General features: G+C 35.3%; 1 protein-coding gene and 1 long non-coding RNA gene across 2 annotated transcripts; one reads left to right on the top strand and one right to left on the bottom strand.

The window, feature by feature from the left end:
* Positions 1-411: 411 nt before the first annotated feature.
* Positions 412-4,803, bottom strand: LOC110716014 (dual specificity protein phosphatase 1-like). The gene is made up of 7 exons (XM_021894649.1): positions 4,595-4,803; positions 3,299-3,450; positions 3,067-3,202; positions 1,806-1,926; positions 1,171-1,316; positions 1,014-1,042; positions 412-601 (listed from the first exon to the last, which is right to left on the bottom strand). The coding sequence occupies exons 2-7, from the start codon at positions 3,386-3,388 to the stop codon at positions 563-565; spliced, it is 561 nt and encodes a 186-aa protein (XP_021750341.1). The 5' UTR covers positions 3,389-3,450; positions 4,595-4,803; the 3' UTR covers positions 412-562.
* A 253-nt stretch (positions 4,804-5,056) lies between these two features.
* On the top strand, positions 5,057-7,293 carry LOC110716015. The gene is made up of 2 exons (XR_002510366.1): positions 5,057-5,855; positions 6,903-7,293. It is a non-coding gene; the product is annotated as an uncharacterized LOC110716015 (long non-coding RNA).
* Positions 7,294-12,391: the final 5,098 nt, after the last annotated feature.

Raw genomic sequence — 12,391 nt, 5'->3', positions numbered from 1 at the left:
TCCTCTCTTTGTAATTAGACATTGATTGTCAACGATATATGTCAAGAACCATGGAGTTCATTACATTAGATATTTGGCGTAAAAAAAGATGTTACTCCTCTCTTTGTAATTAGACATTGATTGTCAACGATATATGTCAAGAACCATGGAGATGGAAACATTATGAAACGAAAGGAGTGCAAACTATATGTTTTTTTTTTTAATTTTTTTTTTACGGGAGTGCAAAGTATATCTTATTTGTTCTAAACTAATATATCAATCGAACAATAAAGTTCGGGTTACAATTGCACCTATGTATGTGAACAACTTCAGGAAGAGAGTACTACGTGATAACATATTAATCTACAGTAAGTAAAAAAAAAAAACAAGTTCCACATTTGGGAGCATGCACAACTACAATACTAGTAACCATAGTGAAAATGAAATATCAATATTGCAAAATTCAGCAATTGAAGCACTAAACAAGTAGATATAACAAATAATAGATGGTGTGCAAGAATTTCAATACATACACTTCTGATCTCGAAATTCTCAATGATGGCATCTTCAAGCAAGAAGTAACTCATAATTCTTTGGAACCTTCAATTGGGACATTGCTTAGCTGCAATAATTTTTGACATCATTAGACATAAAGCAACAATCTTAACAGTTCAGATCACCTACTTAGAGCAATATTAATAGCATAAGCCTCGCAAAATAAACTTAAACAGAATTGTATAAGATAAAACAATAAATCTATCTCTTTCTTGGTAGAGGTTCAATCCTCAACTGACTACAATTAACACCTAAACATGATAGTCTCAAACAGAGATGAAATACGAACAAGAATGTTTCTTCACAAATGACTTGCAATGGAAAAATGTAGCATCCCTATATGTCCTTGCCAAGGAATTTGGACAGATGCTGCTTTTCAAAATTGTATACTTTTTTTAGTATCTGATAAAAATTACGAGAGGGGAGATATTGGCTCAAAATTGCAATTATATATGTTGCTGTTAACACAGATAGCCCACCTGACTAACTGAACCTTGAGTCTCGATACCTGAAAAGGAAGGAAGAAAAGATGGTCTAGATTGAAACAAAGAAAGTCCAAAGCATATGTCAAAATAATAACTAAACAAATCCTATGAAAAGAAAAAGGGAACATAAAATCAAGCACGAACTACACACCTTGCAGTGATTGTTCATACTTCCGTAGCTGCTGTAAGAAGCCGGGATTAGGTGATGCCTGTGGTCTTTTGCTTCTCACGTATTCAAGAGCTTGAGATAGAGTCATGCCGTGCTTTTTGATCAGATACGCAAGAATAATAGTCACACTACATGGCATTAAGAAGAAAGAAATAGTATAAAATCCGCTTTCAGTATCAGCAACAAGGATCACATGGTCACAAGATCTGAAACATGAAGCCCTACTCCCTCCACTTACAATTTGACACACCAACATAGCATGAGTATAACCTGACTGAACGAGTAACTGAACAAGATTAAAAATGTTGCACTCATTTATAGTTCCAGGAAATATTTTTCTATATGTAATGCTCAACTCCCAATTCACACAAATCAACCAACATCCGACAAAATAGGAACAGCTTGTCATTTAAATCTTTTTTCTCTTTTTTTTATTTATTTTTATTTATTTTTATTTTTTATCATATCCTGTACTCAGTTCCATTCAACTCATGTGTTTAGATCAACCATCCGGATTTGAAAAAAAAAAAAAAAAAACCCATTTATCTTGTAAGACACCTTATTTCATCACTCAGTTTCAATACCATGTTCACTGGAAAATTTGCGCTTTAGCCTACCTTCTGGATTTCCCCGCAAAGCAGTGAACTAATACCCCACCACCTGACCTTTTAGCTTCATCAATGAAATCAATACATCCATCAAAGTACTGAGCAAGATTGGTACATACTGTGTCCACCACTGCCTCAATACCAAATTTAAAGAAAAGGTGAGACAACAAGATCATTATGCTAATAAATTCAAAGATTTTAGCATATGGGACATTAATATTCCGACCTTACATCAGCATATTTTTAAAAAAGAAAGACCGTAATATACATGAAAGAAATTTTGGATGAGACACAAAGCTAAGTCTAAGGAACAATTCGAACAAACAATATGCAAGGAATCAGCCTAAACCTGATATCCGCTTTACTTATGCTAGAAGGCCCAAGAAGCTGGAAGAATGCTGAGTTGTAAGGTTGTTAAATTCAGCTTGGGGAGATGGGTAAAATAGTAATCTCTAGATAAGTTTGTTATGAGTTTGTTATTTTTTGGCTGGCATGCTTAAGGTGTGTTTAAGTCTGTTTTAGGGATTAATTTTGGGGTATTAATAGGTGATTGGTGAAAGGGGAATGTATCAAGAAATTAATTAAGAGGTTTGTTTTGGGAGAGCTCCTTCCTCTCGAAAGAAGGTCAGTATTGTTGGATACTCTGTTCAATAATACTTCTATCATTCCCTTGGTTGCCATTGATTCTATCTCTCTAGCTTGCTATCTTATTGTTTCTCATACTAATCTCTAGCACAATAATCTAAATGGAAATGAGAAGCTTAAGTTACATAGGAATCTATAGGCATACAGAGGGGTGATTTGCAAATATCTAAGAATTTTACTTGAATTAAGGAACATCAAATTCAAGTTAGATACATGGGTATCAAAAATCTAAAAGGTCATATTGGTGAGATTTATTAATAGCTTCCATGAAAATCAGGTACACCTGAAAGTCTGAGGACCTTCAATTTCCATACCCTTAGCAAAAGTCATGAAGCAATGATCTGCTCCAGTCACCAGTGATATCAATTTTTTGTCTCCACTATAAATAGATCAAAGCAAGGCGTTCGACTAAATGCAGTAGCGATTCGAACATCTCATCTAAATTCGTCTAAGTTAAAGAAGAAGCAACCTTTATCTTAATTGCTTTCTTTTGGCTTCAGTAGCACAAGATAACAATACGTAGCGTAATTTCTATTCCATGCAGCAATATATGCAATTATGCAGGTATTGTGCTACAGGCTACAGTGTCCTTAAACTTAGACAAATTTTCTGGGGGAGAATTTACCATCAATGATTTTATACGTGAAGTCGTGTGGATGAGCAGGGGGAATAAAACCAGCCACAGTCAAGATGTGAGTAATATTATGCTGTTTCAATGCAGCTATGTTGTTTGCTGCTGCAGCAGACCCCACGAAGAGACCCTAGAAAACACCGCAAGAATAAATTTAATTGAATGCAACATTTTAGAAACCTTTATCACGAGATGCAAGTTCAACAACATGAACCATGAATGTTACCTCTTCCATTTGACATGGTTCATTGTCATCGTTTACAAACTTTGTCGCACTGATAGCTCGCCAAAGTGCTTTTACCCTATCCTTGTACATCTCATCAAAATGATATATTACAAGTAGTTCTAATGATCCGTCCCAATTCACTCCAAGATTGCCTGACCAGTTATTTTACAAAGTTAATACTCATAAATTAGTACAATATAGTATATTAATCCACAAACTCATGACTACCGATATCAATGTCCTACAAGAAGTGCCTGGGAAACTAGATGGCTTAACGTTTAGATATATATAGCCCTACGGGGTGGAAGTTGGATACTCGAGTGGCTAATTGAATTACCAAAAATAGCAATTACGGTTATTACTTTGAAATTCCAAATGCTACAAAGACAATCATGTTTAATGTATAGCAGGTTGTCATACACTGAATTCACATATGCTCCATATAAAGATATACTGATTTTCTTTTTATTTCAAAAGAAATTTTAGCAACTTCTCTTATTCAAAACAGTATCAGTTACTTTCATCCAATAAAAAAAGAACAGAAACACAATTTGCGATTTAGTCGGGTTGCCAAATGCCAATTTCTCTGTATCTAAAAAATCTAACCATTTAGAATCTTGTAACTATGCACAATTTTAAAGAATCTTCTAAATTATTCCTATTATATTTTTCAAAAAATAAAAAATCATAGTCAAGTAGGTTTTGTTAGATTCGTGTCAAAGTTTCTTAATTTTTATTTATGTGTAATTAGAGAAAACCTTGCATTGGAACACGAAGAACTTTTAGAGATGAAGCCAAGATTCGAATAATTAGAGTGCCAAAAATCACTAGCATGAATAGCTCATTGGCAAACTACTCCTACTAATTCTTGATTTGAGATTGTGCATTGCTGCATAACCCATTTTCTTTCCCCAGATAATAAAATTCAAAATATTCATATGCACTAATCAATTACATTAAACCAATATTTTATTTCAAGTAATCAATAACATTAATTCAACTATATTTTATTAATTCGTCATCACTATATAAACCGAAAAAATTCCAAGAAAACAATCCAATTTATGAATCGATTAATATTACCTCTCACACAAAATAACAATATTATTCAACAATAAAACAAATTCAGAAAATTTTGATCGCAAATTAATCAAATCCAAATATTAATAATCATAAATATATAACAATAATCAGATACTCAAAGAATATGATTCTACCAAAACTTACATTTAATTTGGATATTACGTTAATTTTTTGGATGAATTTTCGAAATTAGAGGAGAGGAGAGATACTGACCTGTGCGTGTGCAAACAAGTAACGCGAAAATTGAAAACTGAAAAGCAGGATCTCCTCTATGAAAAATTGTTATTCGTCAAAAATAGAATTTTGTTTTGAAGATCACTTGTTAGTTTGTTAGGTTGGGTATTCCATACAAGAATCTTCCTTTTGTTAGGGCCACCTCGAGTGGGCTATTAGAAGTTTCAGACGAGTTTTAGTCTTGGCCCAATTTAATGATGCAAAGCCTAAAGGAAATATAAAGGTAGTATTATTATGTATTTGTTGATACATAATAACGGTGGTGATGGTAATTTAGTATATAATAATAAAAAGTAATTGGACCACATTTTATTACTTTGATTTTTAAATTTTAGTGTACCACTAATACACTACCGTTAATTTAGTATCATGACAACTATTTATAAGTATAATACGCTTTCTAATGTTTAAATTTTTTTTTTTACCTTTTCAAAAAAAGAATCAAAAGAAGTCTCATAGATACCTTCTCCTCCATGGAATCTCCCATGTCGAGATCTTATAATCATTCTTCTCATACTCAATCCCCATCATCCATTCTTATATCATGGAAGACGCCTCTCAACAATTTCTTCAAGCTCAACTTCGACGGTTCGGTTCGTAACAACTTAGTAGCAGTAACAATCATCATCGGAGATAGTAGCGTAGCACTCATCAAAGCATCTACGTTCAACCTCGGCAACGCCAAAGTATTTATAGCGGAAGCTATGGCTCTTCATAAAGGAGTCTTACTAGCCCTTGAATGTGGCATTCAGAACATTAAAATTAAAGGTAATAACTTATTAGTCATCAGCCCAATAAAAGGCATCTGAAACATTACCTTAACAGATCAAACATATTATCGAAGACACTCGTTAACAAAAAAAAATGACAGAAATCTAGAGAGAGAAAGAACCCTAAGAGGAAGGAAGGAAAGGAAAAAAATAAAGAAGAATCCCAAAACAGCCCGCACACCGTCACTTGTTTGTCTTAGCTACCATGAATTATTCAGAAAGCTCAATCATACCTATTTTGGAACCCCAATCAAAGAGAGAAACAAGCAATTTAAAACCCGTTAGTGTGTTTGAAGTTTTGTGGAATTGCAATCGGAATTAATGGTAGAAAGTTCGATGCGAATACCGCGGTTGAAAATCTTCATTGTTGGCTCTACTATGGCCTCAAGATGTAGCGAGATGTTGAAGTCCAGACCCTGCTGGTCGGAAATAACGGAGCGGTGATCCCGTTGTTTACCTTCTCGGCTCAGGTAAGATCTTTCTCCCCTTTTATAGCAGTGTATTTATGGCTTTCTCTTAATTGTGGAATTGTTGCTTCTTTTGATTATGACAAGACTATTTTCGAGTTTAATCTATGTTTGAGCTATATCAGTTGCCCCTCCATTTTCATATTACGGTTATTTTTGCTTGCTTTGTCTTTGTTGGTGGCTTATATCTAATATTTGCTCCCTATATTATCTCTGGCTGACCAAGAACAAGAATATACGCCCCGCTTCAATTTTTGGTGAGTTTTGTTTATCATCCTTATACGGTCACATCCATATTCTTGATCGATGGGCTCATACCTTTCTAATTCTCAGCTTTGTTTATCACTATTTGATTAGTTTTTCTATTCCTATTTTGTTTTTATTGTACTAGGCTTTGTCTTTCATTATTACACTTTCCGGATATTAATCCATTTCCCTGTACCCTGTACTTCATGGTTTTTTATGCAAGATTACCTCCTGGCTATTGCTATTCTTTTGTTTTCTTGCTATTACTATGCTGTCCTATATTCACTTATTATACATTGAGTGGATTTGGTTAGGCAGGGGACTATATCTGAATTGCTATTTCACCCTTTGGACCCTCTTAGTAAAGATTTTGTTATTTATTTTCATTAGTATGGTGTATCCCCAATTCCCATATCCTTTAGTTCATTTTTTGTGGTCTTGTTTAGTAACTATTTTTATTTCTTTCTGTTTGTTGAATATGGTTTTGGTCTAGCTCCACTTCGTTTTTCTTCATTTGGGTATGTCTTGTACTTCTTATCTTTTCCAATTATTGTGTTTGTGTTGGCTACTACTCTAATGTTGAATCGGATGCTAAACCATCCGCTCTGGACTCGGGTGCTCGACACCCGCTGTGGAAAACTAGTGACTTTCTCACTATTTTGATTCTTACCTTGTTTGAAATTGGTGATCGTACTAATTTGGAACTATACTTGTATGAATTGTCTACTCTTTGTATGCTGGTGTTGTACCTTGCATTGTTCCACCTTCATATCCTACCTTGGGTATGGTTGCTGCAATTTGAAGTTGTTCGTATGGTGGCGTTTAATTGTGCATTAAATGGTTTCTACATACCGTGTCTCGACTTCCATCGGAGCCTTTTGCATAAGTAAAACAACTATGATCAGTGTTGTATCTTAAGTGATATTTGGTCTTCATACCAGCTGCAGACCTTTCTCATGCAAGTAATAATTGCATATATTCGAAATCTACTTTGTTTTATGTACTTGTATAAATTACAACTTTTGAATTGTTTAAATGTTGTAACTAATGCATGGGGTTGTAGTTGTAATTGTAATAAGCATCAAAATGAAGTATGATGAATGGATTTAGTCAACCCCTTGGAATCGAGTGCTTGACACTCTATGAATATGGTGTGGCTAAAGTGCACACATTAAAGAAAACCATGTTTGATAAATGAGAATCCTTAGCTGGAATATTCAAGGTGGGGAAAAGCCCCTAGCTTTGGCTGAGTTAGTTCATCTTAAATATAAGTTTAGACCAGGTATTGTCTTTGTCTTAGAAACTTTGACACAATCAATCAATAGCAATAAAATCTTAAATGCTCTACATTTTGATAACAAGTTTGTTATTGAACTAGTTAATCTTGCAGTTGGGATTTGGGTTTGATGAAATGATGAAAATATAATTATTTTTCATATAGAACTTAAAGATAGATGTGCTCATCTACATATTACATAAAAACCTTTAAATACCTACTTATTTCTGGCATATATGGCCCAGGAAAATGACAAGAACATCTTTTGGGATTACTTGGAATATTTAAGTAAAAATATTAAACCTCCGTGGATGGTTAACGGTGACTTTAATGAAATGCTCAATTAAACCGATAAATTAGGAGGGCGTCCTTTTGCAAATCATCAACTTAAAAGACTTCCTCATTTTCTAAATGTAACAAATGCTATTGATATTTCTGGCTTACAAAATGTTTTTTTATGGAAACAATGTCACGGAAACAAAACAATTTACAAGCGAATAGATAGAGTTATAGGATGTCGTGAATTTTAAAATATCTTTCCCACTTATAAAGCTTCTTATGGTACGTTTACAGTGTCAGATCATGCTCCTGTAGTCTTTGATTCGCAATTTAATGAGCGAAACTACGACCCTCGACTCTTTCACTTTCAAAACTTTTGGACGTTAGAAGGAGAATCTCACTCTATTGTGAATAAGGTTTGGCCTACTCCTATTACAGGTTATCGGTTTTATAGGATTCAACTAAAGATATGTAGGGCAAAGACGCATTTAAAAGAATGGGCAAAAAAGAGATATAGAAACAACAATAATAAGCTAATAGCAAATGAGGAAAAAATAAAGCAACTCGAAAATAGTCTTCGTATGCAGCCATCTAATCCAATTCTTGTTAGCCACATAAACAGAATGATTAGACAAAGGGAAAAACTCCATTTTATTTGGTCAAAAAAACTTAGGGGAACATTAGTTGAAAAAATTGGTTAACTCAAGGCGATAGAAACTCTAGATTCTTTCATAATCGAATGTGAAAAAAGATAGCAAGTACTACCATATATAGATTTTAGAAATGAGCTAAATACTTGGGTAGAAACCAAAAAGGAAATAAATTCTCTTCTGATTAATTCGCTCAAATCTAGATTCAAATCAGATCATAGTACCCCAAGGCATTTTGATCTATCTTTTATCGAATCTGTAACCTCAGTAGAAGATTGTAACTCTCTTACGGCCCCTGTAACCATTTCAATGAAGAAATTAAGAATGCCTTTTTTGATATGATCCCTCATACAGCACTAGGTTCCGATGGATTCAGGGTGAAATTCTTCCAATCATATTGGTCAATTATAGAGAAAGATATTTATTTGGCTATTCAAGGTTTCTTTTACCATGGTCACCTCCCGCCCTCTTTAAACCACACTTTGATAACTTTAATCCCAAAAACTAATTTGCCGGATATCCCAAATCATTTTCGCTCAATAAGTCTTGTAAACACACTTTATAAAGACAATTTCAAAAATTCTTGTGAATCATGTATGTCCAATTTTGAAAGAAAAAGTGAGCCCACTTCAAAATGCTTTTACCCAACATCGTTCAATCCATGATAATATTTTGATTGTAGAAGAAGTTCTTAACACTTTTCACAAGTCTAACAATAAGAGTGGATGGTGTGCCTTGAAATTAGATATGGAAAAGGCGTATGATAGAGTAGAATGAGATTTTTTATGAGAATGTTTAAAAGCTTTTGGTTTTCCTAAAAATAGATTGAATGGATTATTGAGTGTGTAACCAAAGTCTCGTACTCTTTAAAGATTAACGGCACTTCACTGAATGATTTAAACCATCAAGAGGCCTACGACAAAGAGACCCTCTGTCTCCCTACCTTTTTATTCTTTGCATGGAAGTTTTAATAAGAAAACTTTATATTGAAAGTCTTAAAAACAAAGTTGGACTTGTCTTTTATTTGCAGACAAAAGCCTAGTTTTTTGTAAGGCCATGATTAGCTCTTGCAATAGATTAAAAACTCTTCTCGTTTTTGCAAAATTTCAGGTCAATTAATTAATTTTCACAAATCGTCAATTATTTTCTCGAAGAAAAATCCAAATTCAAGGTGAATAGAGTTAGCAAGCCACTTTAACATGACCCCTAAGTCATTACCTTGGAGTGCATTTTAGTTCCTATTTTCCTAAGAAAGAAGACTACAAGATTATTCTCCAAAAGACTGAAAAAAGAATTCAACATTAGGAATCCGGTATCCTATCAAAAGCTGGACGACATACCTTAATTCAAAGCAATTTAGATGAAGGCTTTACCCTCCTACTTGAGCTCATCCTCTCTTTTTCCAAATGACATTGCAACAAAGTTAGATTTCCTACATCGAAACTTCTTTTGCAGACAACAAAAAGATAAAAATAATATCCCTCTTATAGCATGGGATAAAATCTATAAACCAAAGAGCACTGGAGATCTTGGCCTTCGTTGAACTTTATCGCTTAATTAGGCAGAAAAATTATGTCAAACCCAAATAATCTTTGGGTGAAAGTCATTAAGGATAAATATCTTCACAATTCATCCTATTTTTGGTGCCAACACGGTGTGAAAGATTCCCATAGATGGTGAAAAGTTCTTGGTTAACGTGAACTTTTGAGAAAAGGTACTTTTGAGAAAAGGTATCTATTGGAAAATAGGAAATGGCAAAGTTATTTTTTTCTGGATTGATAATTGGGTGGATAACCAAAGACTTTTTGAGCTCATCCTGTTGGGTTTCGTAGCGTCCAACGCTACGCAGAAGAGAAACCCGGCCAAGACCCGCCCCAATAATTAAAGCAATAAAGCATGCACAAACATAATTAAACAATAATTAAGAGAAGGGATAAAGAAGTAATACCCTTGAAGCGTGCTTCACTCGTAAACCGAGCTCTTACTTCGAAGCTTAAAGCCTCACAAGCGTGACGGCCTCCAACGACTCGTACCCACAACCCGACCCGAACGATCTTTGTCTCGAGGGTTAGTCAATGCACGCACGCACGCACGCACGCACACCATGGTGCTTTGCTAGCTCAAGCTAGCCTAGCAACCACATGGCTAGGCCAATGTGATGCTACGACTTTGCTCGAACTTGTTGCTTGTTGATTTTGCGACGTTCGGTCTCAACGCCCTAGGCTCGATATCCGACGTCTGTGTTCGTAATACTCTAGTGACTCATCAAATCCTTCGGATTGATTCGTCGGTTCGGATCGGCAGTTTGTTTGGGTTCGACCCGAAAGGTTCAGTCAAGACAAAGTTGTAATATTAATTGTTCACTAATATTACAGATCGAAAGCGGCCTCCACCCAGGCATTCCGATCACTTGATCTCACTGAAGAATTAGCTTCCTGATAACTCTGAACCCTCTATCAGTATAATACACTTGTTGGAAGGACACCATTCCTTTCAATCTCCCACTTGTCCTTCCGGACAAGTGTGCATACAGTGTATAGCCTATTTCCTATGTCGCTTAATGTCTCTTCGTGAACTATAAGGTAAGAATCTTCGTCATCCTTATTACGTTCAGAAGTGTTTCTCGATCTCCGAGTTCGACTGTCAATAAGTAGATGATTTCTAAAATCCATCTAAGCACGGCCATGCATTTTCACAGTCTCGCTCATCGAGCGACCTTGTAAACAACAAAGACATATTCCCTATTCTTAATAGGGAGACATTCCCAGTCTTGTACTGTAAGCCTCTGTTACTAAGAGGACCTAGTCTCCCGAGTGTTCCAGTTATAATCCCCAGTTACGGTGGACGTTTAACAACATCAAAGAGACTAATACTCAAACAAGAGAACTTCACAACACTCATGGTTGAGGAAACAGGTTCCGATAGCTATAATGAGAAATGTACTTATGACGTTTAAAATCTCTTAAAGTACTCTCATAGGTCAATCCGGTGCAGTTCCAAACTAGCACCTGTGCAAATGATTTATGACTACTTTGTCCTTGCAGCACAAGAAACGGTGTTGTAAATCATACTGCACACTAATCTCCAGTGGTCATTAATCGTCCATCAGTTAAATGACCTCGATTAGGGATAATTTTTGATTTAAATATTCAATGTTCACTTAAAAGGTGTTTCTTTATCCAAGACATGGTCTTGATACCCTGTTTTGAATATTCTCAGAAATCGAATGGACTCATTATTTAATTCTAAACCACAATTAAATAGCAATGGAGTGAATAGTAATTTTTGCATAAAATTGATTACTCCATAAATGAATGGTTTCAACATAGTGTTTTACATTAAGACATCTAGTTTAATTAAAACACATGTATGGGGAATTCAAAGCCAATCTCCAACGTGCTTGATTCCCATTGCCTCGACGTGCTTGTTGTGCTTCACTTGAGGCAGAGGTTTAGTCAAAGGATCGGCCACATTATCATCCGTTCCGATCTTACAAATTCTGATTTCACCTTCGGATTTCCATTCCCTTATCATGTAAAATCGCCTTTGGACATGTTTGACCTTCTGGTGCTCTCTTGGCTCTCTAGCCTGAGCAATAGCTCCATTGTTGTCACAATAGAGATCTATTGGACCCTTGATGGAGGGTAAAACACCAAGTTCACTAACGAACTTACGAATCCAAACTGCCTCCTTTGCTGCTTCCAAAGCTGCCAAGTATTCGGCTTCAGTTGTAGAATCTGCAGTGGTGCTTTGTTTGGCACTCTTCCAACTAAACGCTCCTCCATTTAGGCAAAATATATACCCTGACTGTGACTTGAAGTCATCTCTGTCAGTCTGGAAGCTAGCGTCGGTGTAACCTTCAACAACCAAATCTTTGTGGCCACCATAGACCAGGAATTTATCCTTGTTCCTTTTTAGGTACTTTAGGATATTCTTGGCCGCAATCCAATGCGCCTCTCTTGGGTCTAATTGGTATCGGCTCTTAGCACTTAAGGCATACGATATATCGGGCCTAGTACATATCATGGCATACATGATCGATCCAATTAGTGAAGCATGTGGAATCTGATTCACTCTCTCCCGTTCAA

This window comes from Chenopodium quinoa, unplaced genomic scaffold (genome assembly GCF_001683475.1).
Source record: "Chenopodium quinoa cultivar QQ74 unplaced genomic scaffold, ASM168347v1, whole genome shotgun sequence".
In the NCBI taxonomy this organism is placed as follows: domain Eukaryota; kingdom Viridiplantae; phylum Streptophyta; class Magnoliopsida; order Caryophyllales; family Amaranthaceae; genus Chenopodium; species Chenopodium quinoa.
Note: the sequence above shows the minus strand (reverse complement) of the source record. Positions and strands in the feature narration are given on the sequence as shown.